The sequence below is a fragment of the Mauremys mutica genome, chromosome 6 (assembly GCF_020497125.1).
Source record: "Mauremys mutica isolate MM-2020 ecotype Southern chromosome 6, ASM2049712v1, whole genome shotgun sequence".
Lineage (NCBI taxonomy): Eukaryota > Metazoa > Chordata > Testudines > Geoemydidae > Mauremys > Mauremys mutica.
Window position 1 is genome coordinate 90978096 of NC_059077.1, and position 26585 is coordinate 91004680.

At 39.5% G+C, this 26585-nt stretch overlaps 1 protein-coding gene and 1 long non-coding RNA gene across 3 annotated transcripts; one reads left to right on the forward strand and one right to left on the reverse strand.

The window, feature by feature from the left end:
* Positions 1–958: 958 nt before the first annotated feature.
* LOC123372827 lies at positions 959–18347 on the reverse strand. Its single transcript, XR_006580469.1, has 3 exons — positions 18293–18347; positions 2966–3068; positions 959–1066 (listed from the first exon to the last, which is right to left on the reverse strand). It is a non-coding gene; the product is annotated as an uncharacterized LOC123372827 (long non-coding RNA).
* Positions 12782–25614, forward strand: FXN (frataxin). Of its 2 annotated transcripts, none has more exons than XM_045021323.1 (5): positions 12782–12927; positions 14689–14786; positions 15984–16104; positions 19921–20018; positions 24066–25614. In XM_045021323.1, the coding sequence occupies exons 1-5, from the start codon at positions 12826–12828 to the stop codon at positions 24217–24219; spliced, it is 573 nt and encodes a 190-aa protein (XP_044877258.1). In that variant the 5' UTR covers positions 12782–12825; the 3' UTR covers positions 24220–25614. The 2 variants fall into 2 exon arrangements, with proteins under 2 accessions (XP_044877258.1, XP_044877259.1); XM_045021324.1 differs by lacking the exon at positions 12782–12927 and adding an exon at positions 13253–13310.
* The last annotated feature ends 971 nt before the right edge of the window (positions 25615–26585 follow it).

The window sequence follows — 26585 nt, forward strand, 5'->3', positions numbered from 1 at the left end:
AATTCCTAGCTCTGTGCTTTATCCACTCTCAGGAAGACAACAGTTCCCAGTGGCACCCTGGATCTTAAGCAACAGAGAGATCTATGCCCTGTGACCAAAACTGCTGCATATAATGTGTATATGTGGGATAACTGCCTCCTGCTTACTGCATAATCTATAATAAAAAATAAATTTCACTGAAATGTTTTTTCATAAAAAACAAAATTCCTAGTTTTTTGGCATCAGAGAGACTTTTTTCAAAACAGATGTTTAATTTTTCTTGGTAGATTCGTGTCAGTTTTCCAGTTACCTCTAGGACTATAGAATGCCCAAATCACTTATCCTTAGCAAGACCCCAGAAAAAAGAAATGTATTGAAAAGTGACCTGTCTATGCAAAGATGCATTTTTATATTGTGTAATTCTCAAATAACATGCTTTCTTCTGTGTAGCCGCTTAAAAGGCTTTATAAATGAAAATGCTGTAAACTTCAGTGGGAATTTGCTCCACATAAAAAGATGACATATCATGTTCAGTGTGTTTTATATACGGTCACCCCAGCATGCCTGCTTTCCCCCTTGAATAGAAACAGCCATCCAATGCAGACAAAAGAAAATCCAGGTTTGATTACAAGTATTAGTGGAAAGATTCTTTTCTTTCTAAGGCTCTCATTCTGAAGTGTACATTACTGTGTTCCTGTTGATATGATTTTCCAATCAGTGTAGCCAATGGACTTTGTGAAAGGAAATCCAGTGGAGCACTCCTGATGGCCAATGGTTCAAGCCTGACTCAGAAGTTCTAATGCACTCTAATGCCTGAAACCATATGAGAAAATCTTACTACAAAATAGGTTTGGAAGGAATCTGCATGTCTCACCCTTAAGTAACTAGATGCTATTTAGTTTGCACAGATGGCTTTTAATTAAGCTTGAAGGATCATTTTATGCACATCAATAAGAGTTGAAAAGGGGACACCTGCCAGAAAAAAATAAAATATGTGCAAGAAGACCTGGTCACCAAATATTAGGTTTTCTGGTCTAGAAGAGGGTCATCTTAGCTTATTTCTTCAGGTCTGGGCAGATAGAACACCCTATAGGGAACAAAATGTGAAGAAGTAGGACACAGAAATGTGTATACGCAGATATTTAAATTCTTAAATATGAACCTCCCAGAAGAAAAGGCAGATAGTTGACGTCTACTAGGGGAATGTATGGGGAATAATTTAGGCTTGTTATATGTGACCTTGTAACTGATACTGTTCTGTAATCCTGTGGAATTCTGGGGGAGAAAAATAAATCAAGGTATCATTTGCATTTAACAAGATTTTGTGGCATACTCCCTTGACTGAAAAACTGGATACTTCTGCACCTCTTCTAAAATTTCAGTACTGAGAAAACCACCAAACTCCTACTTTGATATATTATTTATTATTTATATTATTTAGGTGGTGTTGGCTTCACTATACCACAGGATATCTTTTACCATTATGCGCCTCAAGCCAGTGAACAGCAGACAGTGATAAAGAGCAAATCAGCAGCACTCTGTCTATTCAGCACATAAGCCATTTGTTGAGTCATTTCATGATGATGTGCACATTTGCTTTCAATATTCTATCAGCTTTTTCCAGATTATAAATAAAAGGCCTGACCCTGCACACAACTCCTTTTCATGTGAAAGTCCTCTTGTAGAAAACCATGGAAATCTGCATGCAGAGGGCTTAGAGAAATGAAGTGTGGTATGGTTTTTACAGATTTTTTTTCAACTTTCTAGAATTACCTTACATGATTTAAGTCCCTTGTGGGACTTGCATGATTTAAAAAATATTAAAGCTTTGAACTCTATATAGGAACATCCCCCATGGGCTCAACATGCTTTTAAGAGATGGGTATTGTTGCTCTCATTTTTCAGGTGGGGAGATTAAGACACAGAAGGGTTCAGTGGTACAGAGCATTAGACATGGAGGGTAAAATTCATTCCTATGCAGAGAGCCAACATGCAACCTGTGCATCACTTAAGCTCTATTTTGAAGACTTAAGTAGTGAATAGGCCTTATGCTATTTTCTGTGCTAAAGCAAATATCACCCTAAGAATTTAATGCCACTGTGTTGGGGTGTTGAATTTTACCCTTAGCTTAATCAGGACAAATTCAAAGATACACAACCTCAAGAGAAAAAAATATCTCTCTGCTGAAGAATTAATAAGCATGGGCGATAATGACTGGCTAAATTTCCTGAACTCTGACTACAGGATTATGCCTTTTTAGCTGTACTAAGCCCCTTCTATTTGGAATTAATTAACTAAAGATGCATGTGATATTAGAGCCAGACATTATTTGGCTGGCTTTTGGTAAGTAGTCTTAATTTTCATACTTAATTTGCTGATCTGAAGCTATTTTTGTGAACACTTTGTGTTCAGCATATAAAAGGCAAATGGTATTATAAATTATAAATGAAAAGACTCGCTTGGTTCTTTGTTCTGAAGGGGGTAAAAGAAATGATGAAAAATCTAAGTAACAATAATTGCAATGTTTAATGAGGGAAACTCATTCCAAAAATCGTAAATTATAAATTCTCTCTCTCTCTCACGCACACGCACACACTTCAAAACATTATTTTAGCTTTCAGATATTAGCTAAACAAGACTGCCTCAATACAGACAACTGGCATATACAATTGGTTGCCTCTTCATTCATTCACTCATTCTTGCTTTTAGTCACTTATCCACTCAATAAATTAGTTTATCCTTCATTAGAACACAACCCAGTCTCTACGATTACTTTGGAATTTTGTGCACTCAAGCTTCAGTGAGTGACTGCACATTCAAAACTTAGTTTTGTGCATATGAACTATACTTGCACACACTAATTGATAGAATGTAACTCTTATATTTGCATGAACAAAGCAGCTGTAGTTTGTAACACTGCAGGTGGATACTTCTGAAAATCTGGTCTGAAGTATAGAACATCAATTTCATTCCCAAACATACTCACCACAGTATAATTTCAAAGAATTGCAGAAAGGGTAGCTAAATAAGACACTTCTTCTCCCTTTCTTGTGATAAATTTAGACAATTTCGCCAATGAAATTTGTTTTCTATATGGGGAAAAAACAATTTGTTTAACTTTGTTAGTTAATGATTTTGCCCTTAGTGTGAACAAAGATAATTGAAGAACCTCAGTTACTGCACAGGGTGAATATCTTCTCTTTTAGTAAAAATTGTGAAGGAGAAAATAATTCACAGAGATAAATGGTAAAGGGAATGTAATGCAACACATGTTTTAAAAAGGTAGGCTGATCACGTCAGACTAACCTGATTTCTTTCTTTGAGAAAATAACTGATTTTTTCAGGTAAGGGAAGTGCAGTAGATCTAATGTTCTTGGACTTCAGCAAAGCATTTGTCACAGTACCACAGAGGAAATTATTTAGTGAAATTAGGGAAGAGGCAGATCAGTACAAGCATTGTAAGATGGATAAGGAACAGGCTAAAGGAGAAGGCACTCAGTTATGCTGAAAGGTGAATTATTGGACTGGAAGGAGGTTACTTAGTGGAGTTCTTCAAGGATCAATCTTGGGAAAAAACTTGTTTAATATTTTTTAGTTACCTTGGCACAAAAAGTAGGAGTGTACTAATGAAATCTGCTGCTGATACAAAGTTGGAAGAAATTGTCAATACAGAGGAAGATTGGAGTATTACACAGGAAGATCTGGATGACCCTGAAAATGAGTGACAAATGGGATGAAATTCAATAGTACAAAGTACACCACCATGAACTTAGGATCTAATAGTAAAAAATTTTTTACTGCAAACTGGAGGCTCATCAGTTGGAAATGATAGAGGAGGAGAGAGATACTGGGCATGTGAGCTGATCACAGGATGACTGAGCCACCTGTGAAAAAGGCATATGCGATCCTAGGATATATTAGGTGAGGCATTTCCAATAGAGATAGAGAAGCATAAATGCTGTTGTACAAAGCACTGATAAGACCTCATTTGGCATACTGTGTACAATTCCGGTCACCTATGTTTAATAAACATTCTATACCAACTCAAAATGCTGCATTAAAATGGAAAATGGATTGAGTAAGCCATGCAGTATCAAGACAGCTGTAAGGCAAGGGTGTGTCCTGTCTCCCTTTTTGTTTATGCTAGTAATCGACTATGGATTAAAACAATGAGACAGTGATACACATGGCCTAAAATGGAACAATTCAAGGCTATTTGATCTACATTTTGCTGACAACATCACTCTTATCAATGAAGATGCCAACAGACTACAAAAAAATCACAAACCAAGCAGTAATGGAGAAGATAGGTTTGAGATACAATGCAAAGAAATATAAAGTTATGTTAATGGGGATTATAGAGACAAAAATCAAAATGGAAACTGGAGAAGGTGGACAATTTTATGTATCTTGAAAGTACCATGGGCTAAGGTGGTACTTGTTCCGAGGAAATAAGGATCGGGAAGGCAAAAGCTGCATTTGGAAGACTCAAAAACATCTGGCAACTCAAAAACATCTCCCTCAAGACAAAACTGAATGTGTGTACAAAGCAATTGTTATCGCCATCACAACATATAGCAGTGAGACATGGCAACTTACCAAGAAAGAGATGCAAAAGCTGGATGCATTTCATCACAAATGTCTGAGAAGAATATTGGGAATAATATATAGAGACAGGAAGACAAATGAAGTCAGAAAAATGACTGGATAAGGCACCCTCTCACAAATAATCTAGAAAAGAAGACATCAGTGGCTGGGATATGTGCTGGGAATGGAAAAAGAACACTTACCAAATACTGCCCTTGAATGGAAGCCAGAAAACGCAAGAAGAAAGAGAGGAAGACCACAATTAACATGGAAACAAACAGTTCTGAATGACATCAAGCACCTCAACTTGAAATGGGAAGATTTGGAGAGAAGGGCAGTTGACAGGCAAGGATGGCAAATGTGGGTAGCCCAATGTGCAGCAAAGCACGGGATGGACAAAGATCTAAGGGTGTCTAAGAAAAATTAATTTAAACTGGAACAGGTGCAGAGAAGAGATACTAGGATGATCAGGAGCCTAGAGTGTCTATTTGATGAGAAATGACAGGAGGAGCTTGGCTGGTTTAGTCTAGCAAAAAGAAGGCCAAGAGGAGACATGATTGCTCTCTCTAGATAGTAGGGGGGTAAATCCCAAGGAGGATGAAGAGCCATTTAAGCTAAACAACAATACTGGTATAAGAACAAATGAATATAAACTGGCCATGAACAAATTCAGGTTGGAAATTAGAAGAATGTTTCTAACCATCAAAGTGGTGAGGTTCTGGAACAGCATCTGTGGGGACAAACAACTTAATCAGTTGCAAAAGAGAGTTGGACAAATTTGAGTGCACTGTATAATGGGATTACTTGTGATGGTAGGGGGCAGGGCCCAACAGCCCCTGGGCTCTTCTCCAGTTTGTCCATGGGCGGTGGGTGACCAGCAGGCTTGCGTAGGCTAGCCCCTGGCTAGCTCACCCATTCTGCCAGGGGTCCTGCCCCTCCTTTCCCCACCCTGGGGCAGATGCAGGGTCTGCAACTCCATGGCACCTCACAACTGCCCGCGCAGCTCTTACCATGGCCAGGCTGCGACTCCCCACCCCAGCCGGAATCAGGTCGGGAAGAGCTGCGCAGGCAGCTGTGGGGAGTCGGTATGAAGTTGCAGAACCCCCACCTGCCCTGGGTGTGTGGGGAGCCTTGGGGGTAGGAACATGGGCTGAGGGTTGTTCTTAGCCCCCCTGCACTCCAGGCACATGGAGGGTCCTGGGTCACCCCCTCAGATTGCCCCCCAGAGCATCCACAGCCCCCTGCCCAAGTTTTAGTTAGGGGTATATAGTACAAGTCATGGACAGATCATGCGCCGTGAATTTTTGTTTATTGCCTGTGACCTGTGCATTACTTTTACTAAAATATAGCCTCACTTGGAAGTATCCAAAGGTGGGGTCCAGTAGAGCAGATTGGTAACTGTCCAGTGGGGAAGGTGGGGGGGGGCCACGAAGAATCACCCAGGACTGTAACAAGCTTCTCAAGCGTTAATGTGGAATTCATTATCGTGGGATGTTACTGAGGCCAAAAGCTTCACAAGATTTACAAAGGAATGAGACACATCTGGATAACAAGAATAACTTGCTCAGTCCTTAAGTATCTACATGAGAAACTGTGGCAGGGTGCTGGTTGAGAAACCCTTAATCATCTCTTGCCACTCCAGCCCTAATCAAGGGGAATGGATTGGGGCTGGGCAAATAGCCCAGTGCCTGCCTGGCTGCACCTGCCAGTCTTATTAGCCCAGCGCTATAAAGGCAGGGAGGAAGCCAGAGACAGGGGAGGGAAAGAGAAAGGTCAGGCACAGAAGGAAGTGGGAGCAGGCTCCTTGTAGTCTGTTCCTGGCCAGCCCAGTTGTAGGCAAAGTAGCTGTGAAGCCTGTATATAGTTGGGAACTGGTGGTGGGAAACCTTTTGAGAATAAAGAGCATGGGTGTTGCATTAGACTGAAGTGTCCCTGAGTCATTGAAGAGGGAGGCCCAGGGGCTGAATATTCAGGGGCTGAATACTCAGGGGCACAGTGTGAACCCCATTACAGAAACAAAATTTGAAAAGTCCTCTGCTATCAATCTAGCAGGCAAAAGTATAACCGGATCCAACAACTAGAAGTTGAAACTAGACAAATTCAGACTGGAACTAAGGTGCAAATTAACAACAGTGAGGGTAATTAACTGTTGGAACAATTTACCAAGGCTTGTGGTGGATTCTCCATCACTAGGAATTTTTAAATAAAAATTGGATGGTTTTTCTAAAAGAGATGCTGTAGTTCAAACAGGATTTAATTCAGGCTTTGTTACACAGGAGGTCAAACTAGATGATCAAATGGTTTACATGATCCTGTAGTTTTATAATCTATGAATATCCAGAGTTGTTATAAACACTAACCAATTTTTGGAAGAGAGGTTAAACCTCATGTTTCAGAGTTTAATCTCCGTCAAGGAATAGAAGGAGAGTAGGGCTAGTGTACCTGGGGAAATTAATAAACTATTCTGCTGTTGCTGTTCCAGAATATCTATTCCAGTAAATTCCCTGCATAGACAAACTTTTAATGAGAGAGTAGATTATCTCACATCTGCCTAATATGAGATTTCTTGTACCTTTCTCTGAATCCTCTGATGCTGGGCACTGTCAGAGACAGAATACTGCACTAATCAGACTACAGGCCTGATCCAGTCTGGCAATTCTTAGATTTCTTAATTTCATAATCCTCACCTCTAATTGCCTCTACTCTACTTTATGGTCAGACCTCATGAGATTTAAGCTTTCTAGCAAGATTGGTCTGGGAATTCAATAACAGCCTTTCAGCATTTACAATGAGGAGTACTTGTGGCACCTTAGAGACCAACAAATTTATTTGGGCATAAGCTTTTGTGGGCTAAAACCCACTTCATCAGATGCATGGAGTGGAAAATATAGTAGGAAGATATACAGAGTACATGAAAAGATGGGGTTGCCTTACCAAGTGGAGGGTCAGTTCTAATGAGACAATTCAATTAAAGTGGGCTATTATCAACTGGAGGAAAAATCACTTTTATAGTGGTAATCAGGGTGGCCCATTTCAAACAGCTGACAAGAAAGTGTGAGTAACACTAATGGAAATTAGCATGGGGAAATTAGTGTTTGTGGTGACCCATCCACGCCCAGTCTTTATTCAGGCCTAATTTGATGGTATCCAGTTTGCAAATTAATTCCAGTTCTGCAGTTTCTTGTTGGAGTCTGTTTTTAAAGTTTTTTTGTGGAAGAATTGCCCCTTTTAAGTCTGTTGTTTGAGTGACCAGGGAGGTTGACATGTTCTCCGACTGGTTTTTGAATGTTATAATTCTTGACATCTGATTTGTGTCCATTTATTCTTTTGCGTAGAGACTGTCCGGTTTAGCCAATGTACATGGCAGAGCGGCATTGCTGGAACATGATGGCATATATCACATTGGTAGATGTGCAGGTAAATAAGCCCCTGATGGTGTGGCTGATGTGGTTAGGTCCTATGATGCCCACTTTAATTGAATTGTCGTCTTAGAACTGACCCCCCACTTGGTAAGGCAACTCCCATCTTTTCATGTAGTGTGTATATATATATCTTCCTACTATATTTTCCACTCCATGCATCTGATGAAGTGGGTTTTAGCCCACGAAAGCTTATGCCCAAATAAATGTGTTAATCCCTAAGGTGCCACAAGTACTCCTCGTTGTTTTTGCTGATACAGACTAACACGGCTACCCCTCTGAAACCTTTCAGCATATAGATACTTTCACAGCGAGTTAGAACCAGAAAGTGCAGAGGAAGGGAACAACTGAAACCATTCTCCTCACCTCCCTTCTCATTTTAAAACTTGTTTAAACCTTACAAAAGATTCATTATAAATTTTGGGTGAAGGCATGCATATATTAGTGGTTTTTATCCAAACCATCTCTATTCAGCTGAGTACCAGAAGGAAAAAGCCATATAAGCAGACTTTAAAGTATTTGACAGCAGTTCAAACAGGTACAAATATATCGCAATGCTTCGGTCCATACAATTTAAAAGAAACATATTGTGCCTGATGTGCTCTATGTATGGTATGGGAGTTAATCCAAATGAAGAAAACTATGTAACATTATATGGATAGGCCAAATTTTTAACCTGGTTAGTACAAACAAACAAACCTTAATATAGATCTTTCTATGACTCTGCTAGTGAAATGTCAAAACTATGGCAACTCGTACCATGTAAGTCCACTGATGAACAAAACTCAGGTTTAATCTGAAAAAATAGTTTAAAAAGAAGAAAATGATTTTAATTGCTATTTTTTAAATCATATTTAAGCACAGATTTTTAAAGGTATTTAGGCATTGCACTCGGTATAATACATAATTGATTTAGAAACCTAAATATTTCAAAAGGGATCTAGGCACTAAGGAGTCTAAATCTGAAGTGATTTAGACTCCTCAGTGCCTAGATCCCTTTTGAAAATATGTAGGTTACAAAATCCCTTAAGCAGTGCAACACTGCATACAGAAAGGCCTACATACCTTTACAAATCTGGGCCTTACTTTTATGAAACACAGCCATTTTGTAGGGGTTATTACTGGATTTGTTTGTTAAAGGCAAAACCAAAGAGGTGTTAATACTAACAGCTGTAGTACAGTCACTGTTCAATTTACATTCAAGGATAACATGAAAGCAATTTGAAAATGTTTAGAAACTTCTAACTACTTAAGTCATTGTGAGGGATGTCTAGCACTAGGGAGTAAGAAAACCACCCTTCCAGAAGCTGCAGAAACCATCAACTCAGGACTGCTGAAATCATTCTCCATTACTACTAATCTGATGCATTTAACTTCAGCTGTGTCTTGTAAAGTGCCGGTTCATTAACTTTAACGTTGTTGACAAGCTCATTATTTACACATTCTGCTTGACTAGTGCAAGTGCTAACAATGAGGAAAGGACACTTCATCTACAGGAATTCATTGATCCATCTCAAGCAGAGAGAAACCAACATTTCTCAGTCACGGATTGGAATTTACTGAAGATATCAGGGAAGCGCTACACTACAAATGTACGTCAGTGCAGCTCTCCCGTCAGCTTTTAATAAATCCACCTTCCCGAGAGGCTGTAGCTATCTCAGCAGGAGAAGCTCTCCCGCCGACATAGCACTGTCTACAAGAAGGATTAAGGTCAGTATAACTACGTCGCTGAAGGCAGTGGATTTTTCAAACCTATAGTTATACTGAAGTAAATCGTGTAGACCAAGCCTAAGGTGGGCACAGTGACCAATGGGCGGGTGGAGCAGGGCAAGCCCATTTCCATGGCAGGAGTGGGGGGAGGGGAGGGAAGAGGGTGAACTGCAAGATGAAGGGGTGGGGAGAGGCCCCCACTTGCTCTAGCCCAGAGGCCCCACAAAATCCTAATCCGCCTCTGGGTGGGCAGACAGAAACTACCACAAAAAAAACAGTGTTAGAGGATGAAACAGAGAATGAAAACTACATCTAAATGTCGCTAATCCTTTATACTGTGTCCCTCATTACCCTTAGCAAAGAGAGGAGAGACAAGAATATAAAGAAGGAGGGTTGGGCCATCTTGAACCAAAATGAGTGTCATATTTATGCTTTGGAATCAAAAGGCAACAGAAACACAATAGCACAGAAATGCAAGCACCTCTAGGATGAGAGGTTGGTAATCAGTCAGTGTAGGGAACTCTGCTAACAGGGTGAGGTGATTTGCTATGGTTATGAAAAGTGTGATGAGATCTTTGATGGCTCCAGCAAACATTGCTTTTTATGGTCTCATTTGAAAGTTTACTCTGTGTTTGTACATCTAGATGGAGCTTATGTTTCTCTAGATCTAACGAGTAAATCGTATTTTTCTGAGAAAACTGTTACATCAGGTTAAGGTAAACAACAAAAGAACAAAAGTAAAGTCTTTATGAAAAAGCACTGTGTCTTTCTGTAACATGCAAAATTATTCTGCTTCATAAAATTGCAGCTGCCGTCTCTAGACAGCAGACTCCTAGAAATCTAAAGGTGCAGTACACAGAAATCAAAATAATAATTTACTGCTGCAGAATTCAGATGTTAGCTGGGACTGTATTACATTTTTAAAAAGTCCCTCTTTGGAAGAAATGGAAATTACACATTTCTCTGTTTTAACGGGGAAGCTCTTTTTGTAGAGGGGATACTTATTTCCATTACACTTTCTATTTTAGTAGATGGGACATCATCTTCCCTTTACTAGATCAGTGTGAGGTCTTTTTTATACAGGGAAATTGCCCAGAATATCTATTGCAGAATAACTCCCTTCCTGGATATTATTCCAGAATGAGTCTTTTTTTTTCCCCCTGGAATAATTATTCCATTTTGTAAGAGCAGTAATTATGCTGGAATAATGTCACTTTTATTTTGGAATAGTGTCCACAGGGGGAGACTCAATAGCTATACCGGTTCATTTTCCTGTGTAGATGAGGCCTTGATTTAAACAGTATGTTACAAACTGCACACTTTTTTCCCCTACCTACTCAATTAAAATCCTGTAGCAGGATATGTATTCTAGTATACACACCCTGCCGCATCCAGTAGAGCAGGGGTAGGCAACCTATGGCACATGAGCTGATTTTCAATGGCACTCACACTGCCTGGGTCCTGGCCACCGGTCCGGGGGGCTCTGCATTTTAATTTAATTTTAAATGAAGCTTCTTAAACATTTTCAAAACCTTATTTACTTTACATACAACAATAGTTGAGTTATATATTATAGACTTAGAGAAAGAGACCTTCTAAAAAAATGTTAAAATGTATTACTGGCACACAAAACCTTAAATTAGAGAGTGAATAAATGAAGACTTGGCACACCAGTTCTGAAAGGTTGCCGACCCCTGCAGTAGAGGGAAGTGCAAGCTCTCCATCTACTGGACCATTAGTGAAAAAGCTGCTCTTGGGATGGGAAAATAGATTTCTGGTGAGCAGCAGTGTTCATGTTGAAGTCTGATGCAACAGCAATAGATCTTTTTTTGCTCCACAGAGGAACTTCAGTGGTTTTAATCTTACTTGCTGTGTTCTGATATTGTGACTGAACTCAATAGGATCTGGAAAAAATGACATTCAGATTTTTTTTTCCTTCAGGAATGTGTATGGTCTTGTGTGATAACATTTGTGAAAGTTCATCTCATTTACACAGTTGGGTCAACCACAGTTTGTCTTCAACTGGATGGAAGCATTTGTTCTTAAGAACATTTCACCAGAAATGTTTACATAGGGCAAGGTTTTTGAAAGTCACTGGGAGTTGTGCTCCTAAGTCACTTTGTACTTTTGAAAATCCCAAACACAATCTACCAGATTCTGGTGTCCTTCAGAGACATGGTATGGTCCAGGTTGGGGTGCTCCCTTTACCATGTCCATGAAAGCTGGAAGTGTGGCTGAGTGTGGTTATGGCTGTTGGAAGGGGACAGAAGTGATGGAAACCTTTGGAGACTTTTGGTCCTTGTAATGAGGTGCCCAGTAGTTTGATGAGCGCTGAAAGCAGGGCAAGGGAAAAACCACGAGCTGCAGGATCAGCTCTGAGAATACAGATAGGTGGTCTAGCCATTGCCAATTCTTCTGTTTTTAGTTCTACTTATTGTAATCATGCATAGTTTCTCTAGCATAAAAGCTTTCCTGGACTGTCTCTCTCATTATTTCATACTTCTAAATATATGCATATACGCTGTCAGAAAGGAATGAAATTGAGTATATTAAATTCAACCTCCACTCTTCTGGGTTTAGATGGAAATGTAGCATGTCTAAGTAGTTAGCCCAGGTTTTGCTCTCTTGGAGTGAGTGTGCACGGGGCGGTACAACCAGCCTTGAGTCCCATGCTGCCCTCTGTCCCCATAACCAGACTTTTCTAATTCAGGGAGACCTACCTGGCTTCAAAGCTGGCAGGAGGGGAGGCTGCTGCTAGCACTGACTAGTCAGAGCCACAACTAGTAAAGCCAGGGGCTTGGACTGGCCACGTGAGAGGCTGAGAGCTGCCCGGCTGGGGGGAGTGATGAAGGGCAGGCGAAGGGCTGAGGGGACACACACAGCCCCAGCGGCGCTGCAGCCGCTGCTGGCCCATGGCACTGAGTGGGTGGGGCTCTCGGAATAGCCCCACGGGCTCCGGGCGGTGGCCCTACAACAAGGGGCCGCGGGGGTCGGGCGGCAGCGGACAGGCCCCCGCGCCGCTGGAGGGCGGTAGCTGCGGCGCCGGGCCAGTCCTGGGGAGTTGGGCTGAGGCGCGCAGAAGCGGCCGCTGGGGGCGGGCTGGGCCGACTCCTCCTCCGGCGGCGGCGCCATGTGGAGGCCGGGGCCGGCGCGCGCTGCGGTCCGGGGCCTGCGCGAGGCCGCGGGGCTCCGGGGGCCGCTCGGGGGACCCGCCGCCTCCTGCCGCCGGCCTGTGAGTAGCGAGCCGCGCGGCGCCCGCGAAGCGGTGCCCTGTCTGGCCCCGGCGTGCGGGTTGGTGCCTCTCCCCCGCCCCCGGAGACTCGCCTCCGGCACCGCTGAAGGATTTGCCGGGCGAGTCTCCATGAGCTGTTTCAGATCCGCTCGTTCCCATTGTCGCCGAGCCCCTCTCCCCCTCCTCCCAGCAGGGTTGTGATCATGCAGCACCGCAGGACGGAGCTGGAGCTGTGGCGCTCCTAGCCCCCGTGAATGCAAAGCGCTGCATAGGGGACTGTTGAGAGGTGGGGAGTGTCAGACTGTGCGGCCTGAAATGCTTTGTCATTGTCTTGAAGCTGGCTCCCTGCCTGCTGCATGAGTGCTCGGGAGTCAGGGTCGGAGGTAACAGCGTGCAGACGCAGCAGAAAAAAGTGTTAGCAGGAGGTTGAAATGCTGCTGAGCCCCCTTCCCCCGTCCATTGCATCGTGGGAGGGAGGCTTTTAAACTCTGTCTTATTCTATGACCTGCTATAGTTGAGGAGCTTTATGAAATACATTCCAGTGTTGTTATGTCCTCGTGTTGGTCTGAGACAAGAAATGATCAGCCACACCCAGCAGTCCTCAGTACACAAATTACTCCTTCAGTGACACTCCGAAAACTACAATAATTACAGTGTTCTGTGTGAGATGAACTTAGTGTTCAGACTATTTTCTAGCGGAGTGAAGTCCACAGACATCACCTCCAAAACTGAATATTTTGTCTGTAGGGAGGACATTTCCCCAGCAATTTAAACCAATTTTCAAACGAATTAACAGCTTTCAGAGAGCTCCAATTAACAACTATTCTAGCCCTTAGAACCTTGTCTGTGCTGTGGGTCCAAAAGGTTTTAACTAGTTTGAATTTTTTGCTAAATTTTCCCCAGTTTAGACAAGGCCTGATAAGCGCATCTTTGTAAAGACAATAGGGAGTGGATGCTCAGTATTCAACATACTTGGTGGTGGTCTCAGCTTGTCTGAAGACAAGCAGCATGGTGACTAATCCCCATCATGTGAAATTGTGAAGATTAGTTTGGGGAATTAGAATATTTCTGTTAGTGTGCTGCCACTTTAAGTGAGTTTCTAGCTTTCTTTTACATAGCTTATTTATAGGCTTTTTATTGTAGTATCTGAGTACTTTAGAAACTATTAATATATACCTGCAACACCCCATTTTACAGGTGTGGAAACCGTGATTAAGACCAACATTTTCAAAAGTGACAGTTAATTCGGGGTACTCACCTTTAGACATTTAGGACTTAATTTTCAAGAGTGATGAACACCCATGGCTCTCATTGATTTCAACTAGAGTTGTAGGTGCTCAGCACTGGCCGTAATCTGACTCCAGGTGCATGAACTCAGGCGCACCAAATTAGTGGACACTTTTGAAAGTGTTCGCCTAAGTGACGAGTCTAAGGTTGTTTAGGAAGTCTGTGACAAACAAAGGAATAGAACTCAGATCTCCTGTTTTCTAGTTTAGTGCCTTAAACACAACATCATTTTTCCTACTAAATCATAGTAAAAGGCAAGAGTGTCCTAAACATGCATTTCTGCCTCAAGAATACCGATAGATGTATGGACTGGAATTTCTGTGATAGTTTGCTTCTTTGTTGGTCCTGTAAGATAACAAATGAACCTTTAACTAGGGGGGAAAAAGTAGCTTTGGGATTCTGTTTCTTAAATATGACAAAAATTGACATTTTGTACCATTACTTTTGTTAACATTTAATTTAATTTATTTTTAGGATTCTCATCTGCAACAATTAGACCATGTTCTAAAGGTTAGAAACAGAAGTGTTCAGTTTATTAATTTAAGAAATGCAGGAACTTTGAATGACAAAAGGTAAGTTTTATTCTGAATTATTTATATGAGAATTCTGACAGTGCTTACAGATTCCAGAGAAACCATCTGCAGATGAGGCAGCCCTGAAAATTAATATAGTGTGATTGTTGATATGAGTAAGGGAAAAGGCTAGTCTTGTGGGTAAGGAAAGGACTTGGAATGATCACTTCTGAATTCTATTTCTAGGTTTGCCACAGATTTCCGTGTGAACTTGGGAAATCACTTAACCTCTCATACCATAGTTTTCCCATCTGTAAGGTAGAATAAATGATTCCCCACTGTACCTCAGATAAGTGGCCTGATGCACTCTTGAATGAAAGATGCTATAGAAATTCAAAGTATTCAGTAACTTTGCAGTATTTTATGGTAACTAGTTATTTTGTGTTGCCACATTTGTTTGATACTGAAAACATTTCACTGAATTGTGTATTCTTATAAATATACATACATAATACCCAGATGCGCAAACTAGGTTAAAGTACACCACTGAGATGGATTCAAAATTAATCTTTTTTTCTGTGAAGAGACCCAGGTTTCCAGGTCTGCAGCTGCCTCCATTTCTCTGTTGGTAAAGTAGAGGTGTTGAGAGGTTTACCTAATATTTGTAACAAACTTTGAGATTCTTGGAAGAAAACTGCAGTAGAAGTGCACAATTATTATTTTATTGGAATGAATGGGGACTTCCACAAGAGGAAGTCACTTGTATGTAGACAGGATGTGTCTAAATGTTGACATCTTTACAACTTTGTTTATACATATAGTTGCTATTTCCTGTGTAATGTGTCTATAAACAACATACTGTATGTTTATAAACATAAATTATTTAGATTTACCTTAAAGATTAAGCAGTACTTGCATGTACAGAGTACTTCCGCAACAATGTTATATTTTAAAATCTAGAGATCTACCTTCAGTAACGTTCTGGGCACAGAAGTAACTGGGGAAAGAAACATACTTAGTCCAATTAGCTATCTGTAATCTCAGGTTTTAAAATTTTACCTCAATTTATCAGGTGGTTTGTGGCATACGGCAATTTGTGAGAAATCACCTCCTCCAATCGCATGTGATTATCTCATGGTTAACATGTTCCCAAGATAATACTGTTCGTGTTTTGTATTTGTTGTAGGAAAGAGTTTCATGCTAAAGTAATATGTATTTTCTCCTAGTAATCTCAGATTTGTTTACGTGCCACTACAGTTCTTTAGATGAGCCTACTTATGAAAAACTTGCTGAAGAAACACTGGACTCATTAGCAGACTTCTTTGAGGATCTAGCAGACAAGCCTTTTACACCTGAAGATTACGATGTCTCCTTTGGGGTATATTTTACAGTTTCTGTTCTTGCTGTAATGATTCTAGGGTTTTTCCTTGGGGGAAATATCATCATTCAACTAATCTTTAGTGCAAAAGTTTAAGATTTAAGAAACCGTTCACACTGAATAAATAAGTTAAATATATCTGAAAATCAAGTTTTTAAATTTGATTTTACTCACTGAGGGAGTGGCAGCTTTTTTGATGAAAAAATATATAATACACTTTTAAGATTTAAAGAATTGTAGTAGTATTTAAATGATGAATTTCTTTTTATGAGAGTTAAACCATTATTACATGAGACTGGAAATTGGTTTCCGGTCTCTTTTATACTGGTCTCTGATACTGGTGTTACACATGTCACTTTAGAATTATCTTGGTGAAAGTGACAACTGTAGCTAAAATTATTTTCAAATACCTATCAGTTTATTTACAGTTGGTGGAATCAATCAAATTGTATGCTGTTGTGCTCTGCTTGATTTGAGGAGAATAAAATCTAACCCAGGCCACTGGCTGCAACATAGCTTCTGCACTATTCTGGTCTTTGGACTGAAATAATAGCTGCTTCCTGTTTATGGAGGTGGAGGTTCCCAACTATTGGCTCCACCAGATCATGATTTAGGTGCATATAAATGGGCAGCTGGAGCTTGTGTTCTGTGTATAGAGGCCTTTAGTCTTCAGATCTGTCCAAATGTCAGCTTTTCTGAGCACTACATTCACTCTTTATCTCACAGAAGTACATACACAATGGGAAAATAACACCTTAGCCTCTTTTTGTATTGGCAAAACTGATAAGTAATTGATCTGGTCAAATATTCAATTAATATTTTACCTGTAACTTTTCCAATAAATAATAGCAGTGTATTATCCAGCTCCTAGTGTTTTGAATAGATATTGAAAAGCTGTGATTATTAGCCTTTCAATATCTATTCAATATAAAGAATATTTTGAAAACTAAATAGAAAAAATAACACCAAAAAGTTTGGTTTTGTGTTTTTTCTTTAGAGTAAATATTTTTTATATGCTTCCTGACTTGAATTGCCTTTCTCTCCAGTAACTTTTCAATGTAGTGTTTTTGGCATGTACTTACTGAAAGGTTTGGAGGATTTTTATTTACATCAGTTTTAATATATACATTATGACTGGCTTCAAATTATGAAAATACTAGTAACATGACAAGCCACAGGGTGGCACACTTGGAAAAGAACTGGCAGAGTTGTAATATCTGACCTTTTAAATTTCTCCATTCAGTTAATATGTGGTATGCTGGAAAAAGTCTCCCTGGAGAGTAATCCTGTTAGCAGAAATTATTAATGTCCATAACAGCATGCAGTAGTTTCATACTAGCTGTGCACAAAAATGAAAAATTAATTTTCAAGTGTTTTATATTACATTTTAAAACCTTTTTTAAAGGTTAAATTGTTTTCCAAAGTTTCATGAATAGTACAGAATGAATGTGTGAATACCAGGGTTTGAAGATAATCGTTCTTTAATTTACAATGTGAAAGAGCAAAGATCATCTCCGTTATGTCTGATACATCATTAAGGCTTCTGATTTTTAACTTTTAACCTATTAAAGCACCCCTGATACAAAAAAAAAAAAGGTGTTTATCCATTAAACACTGGAAAAAACACCAGAAATGATTACTTGTATCTCAGAGCTTGTCTCCAGAGAGCAGTAATGCAGACTGCAGGAGTGTGATTTCTAAGGCACACTAATGTGTGTGCATTAATTGGTCCATGTAGACCCTGCTGGTGCGCACTGAAGGCTTCCTACTGCATTATAACATAGTGCTGTTTGCAATAGTACTATATTAAAGTGCACTGGGGACCATTACAAAGAGATTACTGATTACCATATATACTACTGTAATGAGTAACGTCATTTGTATATGTTATTAATTTACAGTATATAGAAAGAGAGCCCCGAAAGCCCCCAATTTTTGGACATCTCAATAAAATTTAAAAAATGCTAAAAAATAAAACCGAAAAAATGAAATGAATAAATCCAAAAAAAACAGAAGCCCCATAATAATGTAAGTGTTGCTGTAGTGTTCTTATTAGATCAGTTGAACCCTATTTGGTACTAGTATACTTTAACATACAGCATGCATTATGGGCTAATGCTGAACACTTGTGTATAGCTCTGAACATTAGCTAATAGAATATACTAACACATTTGTGCAAATGATTTACCTGGAATACTGTAATTTGTAGTATTCAGAGCTCTCCAAAGTAGTCTTGTTTTACCTTTTTCATTTCATTCTGTTCTTAGAACACCAGGAAATAGTAAGGAGTGAGCTCACAATGAGACTGGGAAGAGGTTAGTTTTAATCCTCATGACACATTAGGCTAAAGCAGTACCTAGTTAAAATAAAATAACTGGCAGGGAAATCGAATGACTCAGTATTAATTAGCACCATCAGAGGTGTGTTTTATTCATTTGCACTTCTTTTCCCCCATACCATATAGAATAATCAAACAACCTTTATTTCTTTACTGAACTCGGACAGTAGCAGGACTGGGCTTTAGCTTTACACATCACTTGTGAGATGTCAGTACAGTCATCAAAAGGGTTGGCTGATGTTGCAGAGGAAGTGCTGCTTTTGCTATGAAATGATGTTGAACTTTCAGTAGCTACTCGGTCACAAGGTAAAATGCTGTTGAAATTTCAAAACAAATTGTTACAGAAAATTAAAATAGATCTAGCAATTGTCTTCTGGATCAGAAAAAGGTATTGCGGGATCGCAAAAGGTGCTGCGAGACAGTGTGGGCTGCAGTGCATTTGGGGAGGCTGTCAGGAAAAAGAAATGTGCGGCTATCCTAATACCTGAAGTAGCCCCACAGTACATAATCTACAATACTGCTATTTTTTTTTAAGTGTAATTGAGGTCACTCATGTTTACTCAGTCTAAGTGGTATCTGTCTTATACCCTTAAAGTTAGGACTCACCAAAAGAGTTTTAGTTGCCCTCCAAAATTACCTTCTGAAAATGTCAGGCCAATGTAAATCTGTAATTCAGAGATGGAAGGAAGGAAGTACAAAGGAAAGAAACAGTTTCTTGGAAAATGTTCTATAATTGACATAAGTGAATCAAAACAAACCTCAGATAGTTAGAAGTGGAACATTCCTGAGGTATAATCCAGGATCTGGGCACTTCATCACAAGTTATGTGGGAATATACTTGTCCCACTCATTTGGAGACCATATACAGTTACAGAAAAGTACGGTAAACCTGGATAGCTTGGAGATTCAGTAATGTGACATGGAGCCTCTTGCCTCTGGCCACCTGTTTTAATCGGTTTTAGGTTGTTAGTGAACAAAAATAGTTGCTTTCTGTTAGCTGTTGAATGTTCTCTGAAATTAATTGATGGTCTCAATCCAGTTTCTAGTGGACAGAATCCCCACTTCACAATTGAGCACTAATTAGTGCACACGCTGGCAATTTCAAAAGAGAGGTCAAAACTCACAGGAGTATTATTTATTTGAGTCCTAACAATATGGACGGTGCATTACCAACACACAAGTCCGGATCAAGAGAGCTTAGAGTTTAGATCAGACACAAATGATATATATGTCACCATGGAGACTGACGAGTTTTCATATCTAACGGTGTTCCCACTGGTCATCAGTGAGGCAGAATGGCATAGCAGATTGTGGAGGATTTGAATTTCCACTGATGATGCTTACGCAGATATCTCACAAGTTGCTGTTTTGATCTTCATATCTACAGTGCCTTATTATAGAAGAAAAATCATAATTCTTATTAAGTAACAGTACATCAATATTCCTCTCTCTCCCCTCCTGCCCCCTCTATGCTTTAGAATGGAGTTTTAACAGCTAAACTAGGTGGAGACATGGGAATCTATGTAATCAACAGGCAGACACCGAACAAGCAGATTTGGCTGTCCTCTCCTACTAGGTAAGTAATTATCTGCATGCTAGGAAATGTCTGAAAATTCAGAGGTAAATTAAAAGCCTGCCTGCTAGCCTCGTGGGGACTATTTAATGCCCTGATCATATATTTTATGCATTTTCTCAACACATACACCCAATAGGATTTTCCCTAGAGGTATAACAACTAGTTGCTGTTTATACTTCAGGTGGTGACCGACAGAAATAGACAGGCTGACCCACAAACTAGTGCAGTAAAATATATAATGTAATAAAATGTGTTCCATTTTTTTAAATGTCCAGTTTTCACAAGCACTATGAACGCGACTGTAGCCTATTCATAGAAGACTAAACAGCTGTGACAAAAGAACTGTCTGGAAGAGAAATGAGATTGAGTTATGGTCTAACACTGTTCTTTATGGATTGACCCTGTAAGCCTGTGTACAAGTTTCTTGTTTTGTTCGTGTGCATGTTTTCTACAGTTTAACCGAGAGATGTTTTTATTGATCTTGGGCAGTTCTTAATGTGGAGCTCTTGATTGCTGTGTCCTCTCCCTTGTCTTCTACAGCAGTTTGATCCATTCCAGGTTTTGCAGTTGGTTCTGACTGGGAGTGAGATGTACAGAATATGTTGAAAGAATGCCATGAGTGGCCTCACCAAAAGTTTACAATGAAATCTGCCACTCTCCCAGCAGCAGACTGAGGGAGTCTTTCATCTCTCTGGCATTGCTGATGAATGGTTTAGCTAAAAAGGAAAGACAAAGCATAAAGATTCACTGTACATATGCAGGTAGATTTCTTAGAGGTCATTCAAATAGAACATACTAACTATAGAATCAGGAATGGATCAAGCTATTGTGCAATAGGATTAACATTTTTGAAAGTGAAATTTTTAGAGAATCATCTTATTTTAAATAGTCCACCTAAGTAATTAAAATACTCCTTAGTGATTTGCCTTCCAACCTGTTGTAACTGTTTTCGGTGTACAGCAGTGACTCCCAACCTTTCCAGACTTACTGTACCCCTTTGGGGAGTCTGATTTGCCTTGCGTACCCCCCAAGGTTCACCTCACGTAAAAACTACTTGCTTACAAAATCAGACATAAAAATACAAAGGTGTCACCGCACACTATTGTTGAAAAATTGCTTACTTTCTTATTTTTTTCCACATACATTATAAAATACATCAATTGAAACATAAATATTATACTTACATTTCAGTATATAGTATATAGAGCAGTATAAACAAGTAGTTGTCCGTATGAAATTTTAGTTTGTACTGACTTCGCTAGTTCTTTTTATGTAGCCTATTATAAAATTAGGCAAATATCTAGATGAGTTGATGTACCCCCTGGAAGACCAATGGTGTACATTATATTAGGTAAGCCATTGTAGCCTATTGTTAACCCCTCTCTCCTCCCAGAATCTTGTTTGTTTAAATAAACAAGATACTGTATTTCAAAGGGTTTTATCTTGGTGAGGCAATAGGCAAGAATCAAACAATCCTTTTTATTTATGTCTAGACACTTGCAGACAGTGTCTCAGAATCCAAGTTATGCATAAGGTTTTTTTTTAACCTCAAGCATAAAACACAAGTTCAGGTTCTATTACATCCGTATCTGGAGATTAAGAAGTCAGAGAGTTTATATTGTAGTTGGATCTATTTAACTTTTATGAGCCAATGCTAGTTGAATGAAGTAGTACATGTTCCTGAATAACAGATTTGTGGAAAATATAAGTAGTAGTTTTCATCTTCAGTATGTTCAAGGGATGAAGAAAGGAACACCCCAAAAAAATAAATAAATAAAAATAGCCTCTGCTAAAAGCTCCTGACCCTGAGAGAATTTTTCATATGTTTATTTGTCTAAGAAATCTCTTTCCCTTGTAAAGGTTTGGCTTTATGTTCATCTGTGTATGGCAAACATTTGTGTGTTTCCTGCAAGAAAACAGTACGTTTACTTAGTTTTCCAACTCCTGCTAAGAGATCTTGTAACTTTTATATGCAAACGTGTACTGCATATACTGTAACTAATGCTCATAACATCTGTGTCCTGGATGTGATGCGCTATGGAGTGGGAGAATCAAGCAATGCTGCTAATGATAAACAGTTTTGAATATTGTGGTGTTTGCTACCAATAAATGTAAAATTGTTGAGTGTTAATGACCACTTTGCCAACAACACAGAGAGAGAGAGAGAGAGAGGCAAGAAAAGAAAACTACTATAGAATTTCTCTAGCTCCAGGCTGTTGTGCTTTGTTACACGCACGCAGGTGAACTAAGCCTGCATTTATATGGCAATATACAATTGGCACATTCAAAAGAAGGTGTGCCACCTGCACAAAGTGTCTCTTTTGTGCAGCTCCATTAATTAAAGCTTTTAAACATTGCAAAATGTCTTTAACAAAGAAGGCCTAATTATTTTGGTTGTCGTGATCTTTTACTGCTTTATAAAATGTATTCATATTCTTGTGTGAGAAATACACTTACTGTATAGACTCTTAGCATTTTGTTAGAATTCAAAAGATCCTTATAATTAAAAGGTAGTAAATGTGCAGCATTTTGAAGGTGTAAAGCACTATACATGTTTATTATTTTATATTTGTTAAATAATAGCACAATGATTTGATATTTACTAGGTAACATTTCAGAACAGTTCACATCATTCATCAAAATATTTTGTTTTAGTCCAGTTGCCCGTAACCATATCCCATTCTAACTTTTTATAGGCTGTCTCCACTTCCAGAATTGCACGTTACAGTGTAACAGTAAAAAGTTGCTGCTTTTTGCAAAGGCCACACCAGTGAGAAACACATAATGAAATAATTGGAGCACATAATCCTGACTCAAAACAGCCATCAGCTCACATGCAGCAGAAGAGATGTTCCTATAAGATCCCAATCATTTTGACTTACCTTTGTGTGTTCTTAATATTTTTAGTTCATGCCCCAAAGGTTATTCATTGTGATACTGTGAATAATTTAAATATTGAGGTGTCAGATTTTTTTTTTGTTACTTTTTAGACACTGCAGCCTGGCATGTGTGTACAGGACAGCCTGTCTTCTAGCAGAGTTTGTCCTGGAATCACCTCTAATCCCAAGGCAATTTGACCTAAAATATTATTTCAGAGATGAGAGGTTTCAAGACTTCCTTGTATTTCATTCTCTGCAGACATTTTTATTCTATCGTCTCCTTCCCTTCTTACTACTTCACCAAATGCCCTCCATGGCAGACATAGATTTCTGTGTTGACAAGTCAAAACTGCCTTCGTTAATAATAAATACTTATTAAAGATCCTTGCAATCATTCTTCCCATTTTCCAGGTGCATAACTGAGGCAAAGGCAGATGAGCCTGCCTAAGCTTGGTGGCTGAGTCTGGAAAATAGAGTCCAGGTCTCCTTACTCTCCCCTTACTGTGTTTGTTGTGGGAGTGAAGCATCAGGAGCTCCACATTGCTCTCAGATATAGATCTCCCACATGGGAGATTATTTTTTATTTAGTAATTTAATCCTATTGTGTTTAACTTGAGAGAGAAAATATTCTTTGCTTTGCGCAGTGAAGCATTTTGGACATTGGCACATTATATTATTGTGTTAGAATTAATACTTTATATTAATACAGCACTTTACAAACAACTCTTATAACATTCTTAGGAGTTAGGTATTATTACCACTGTTACAGATTGTGGAGAAGGTAAAACAAGTGACGGAGAGAAGGACCTTAATGACCTTGATCCAGTGAAGTGTATAAGCAAAAGTACTCCCATTGAAGTCCATAGGACTGCTCGCGTGTTTTAATTTACACGCATGCTTAAGTGCTTTGCTGGATTTAGGCCTTAATGATTTCTTCAAGGCCACATGTTGGAACCAGTGTTAGAGCTAGAATTAGAATTTGGTGATGATTGGCCTCTAGTCCATGCTGAGACCATGAGCCACACACCTCTTTCTTGCTAAATATTGTTTTACTTCTGGCTGCTTTCTTTAACTTAGTAATTCACATCCTCCTGGTGTTTGTTTGGAGATGGCTGAAATTTCAGAAATGTTTGACCTATGCTCACACAGTATACATGTTGTTTTCTAGTGGGCCCAAACGTTACGACTGGACTGGAAGAAACTGGGTGTATTCTCATGATGGAGTATCCCTTCATGAACTACTAGCAGTGGAACTCTCAGCGGCATTGAAAACTAAAATAGACTTATCTCCCTTAGTATACTCTGGAAAAGGTGATACTTGATCATTGTCTACCTCAAAGAAATCAAAAGACTTTGTCTTGTTGCCCCTCTTTGGTGTATAGTTCCTAAGGTTAACACCTTGTTCTACTTTTGTCTTCATTTTTTGTTTCAACTTCACTATGTTGTGTAACAATAATGTGAACCTAATATATTTTTCTTAGCTCTACGTGTTTGGGTTTATGTGTTCGTGTGTGGATTTGTGTTTGTTATATGGATTTTTTTGTGTCACTGCCTCCAAAATTCATAGCTAAGAGTATGGTATTGGACACTGGTTGCCCCAACTATGTTCTGACTGGTTGGTTGGTGATTCATCAGTAGTGCACAGATGGGATCTCATGACCAAAGAAAACTCTGCTACATACCTTAGGCCATATTATGGAACCCTTACCCAGGTTCCATTGAAATAAATTAGATGAACTGGGCGGAGTAAGGTAATATTCTATGTAAGAGCCTATTGTGTTTAAAAGAAAATGAGGCAAGGGGGAAAAATGTCTTTTCTATAACAAGTGTAATAGGAATTTTCTTCTTAAAATATCACAGGATTTAATCTGAAATTCACATTTCTGCCTTTGCCCCTTCACACTTATCCTTTTAAGCTAAGCTTCCAGCTATCAGCAGGGGTCCAAATGATATATGGAGCTGAAAAAAGTGTTTGATTTAGTTTAAATGTCTAACGATACATTCACAGTTGTAGAGAAAGGAATTTATAACCTTTTCTCTATTTCCTTTTGCTATGAGTGTCTTCATAGAGTAAGCATACCTTGCATAAATATATAACTCTTTAATATTATTAATATTAAGCACAGCGAGGATGTTCTGTTCCAACAGCAATAAGCCATGCCAGTTTTTGCATTGGCATAGCTCATGCTGCTCTTCTCATGTAGTTGAAGTGAGGCACAAGGCCAAAGGCAAAGTGACAATGCAAGGCTCACACTGATGCAAACCTTGTTGTGTTATTGCTACATTCTTAGGACTAAGAAGCTGGAGTCTTCTGACTAGCTGAGAAATAAAAAGAAATGAGGACAAAAATAGGTGATTCACTCTAAGTATTACACCGAATGACTTGTAAAAAAATAATTTAATAAGTGACATGGAAATGTGTGCCGCCATAAAATTTGCCTTACTGTAACATTACCATTATTTCTTTTAAAAAATTGTACATAAAAAGGGAGCCCAAATTTGCTGTCAGGTTTGAAAGACTGAGCCACATTTAAGTAAGCTTTCAGCATTACATTAAAAGAGGCCTGGTACTGATTTTGAAATGCAACGTTTTTTTGGGTTCTGAGTTCCCCAGACAACTTCCTTGTGTTTAGAATGACATGGCTGCCTGGTTGGCTAATACTGTTACTGATGTGATGTGTTATTGAAATATATCTAATAAATATACAGTATTCTTAGGCGGTATTGTCTATTATTTAGGATTAAAATTGAATTCTTGATACCAATGCTTGGCCACTATTAATTAAAATATGAAATAACATCTCATTGGAGCCAGTTCTGGATTAGATTCTGTGCTGTGTACGTGTATGTTTCAGCCAAAGGAAAAAGGGAGTCAGTCACCTGAAACCTTCTCTGATAAATTACTTCAGAAATCAAGGAAATACAGTGAAGGCTACCAGTATGAGTTGGTGAGACCAAAACACACCACTACGCAGAGCAGAGATAAAACTAGAACAGTTAATATGGACTGGAGGGAGGGACGGGATAGGACTACAGTTGTAGAAAATCTTACTAATGGATGTTAGTATGAACAACTGTGCAAGTGCTAATCTGAGAGCTGGCTCCACTAATGGCCACTTCCCAGGCCCAACTAATAATTGGGAAAGACCGAACAAGAAGTAGAAGATTGCTGCACCCTCTGATCTGTCCCTCTTCACTAAGGCCGCAATGTGTTTACACAGTTGATGGGTACCATTACCATGAGAATAGGTGCTAAAGCTCCTCTTGTCTCTTGCTCACTTTGCTTCGGTTGTGGCATCATGCTCAGAGGCCTTGGCTACACTTGCAAATTTGCAGCGCTGCAGCAGGGTGTGAAAACACACCCTCTCCAGCGCTGCAAATTGCGGCGCTGCAAAGCGCCAGTGTGGTCAAAGCCCCAGCGCTGGGAGCGCGGCTCCCAGCGCTGTACGTTATTCCCCACAGGGAGGTGGAGTACGGACAGCGCTGGGAGAGCTCTCCCCCAGCGCTGGCGCTTTGACTACACTTAGCGCTTCAAAGCGCTGTGCAAGTGTAGCCAAAGCCTCAGACAAATGTTCTGAATTCAAAAAGGCTGAAAATAGAAGGTTAAGAAAAGCCCCAATTTATTAGTTCATCATTTCTTTAGGTCCACTAGTTTCACAGAATGAAAAAATCCCACCCCGGAGGGGTT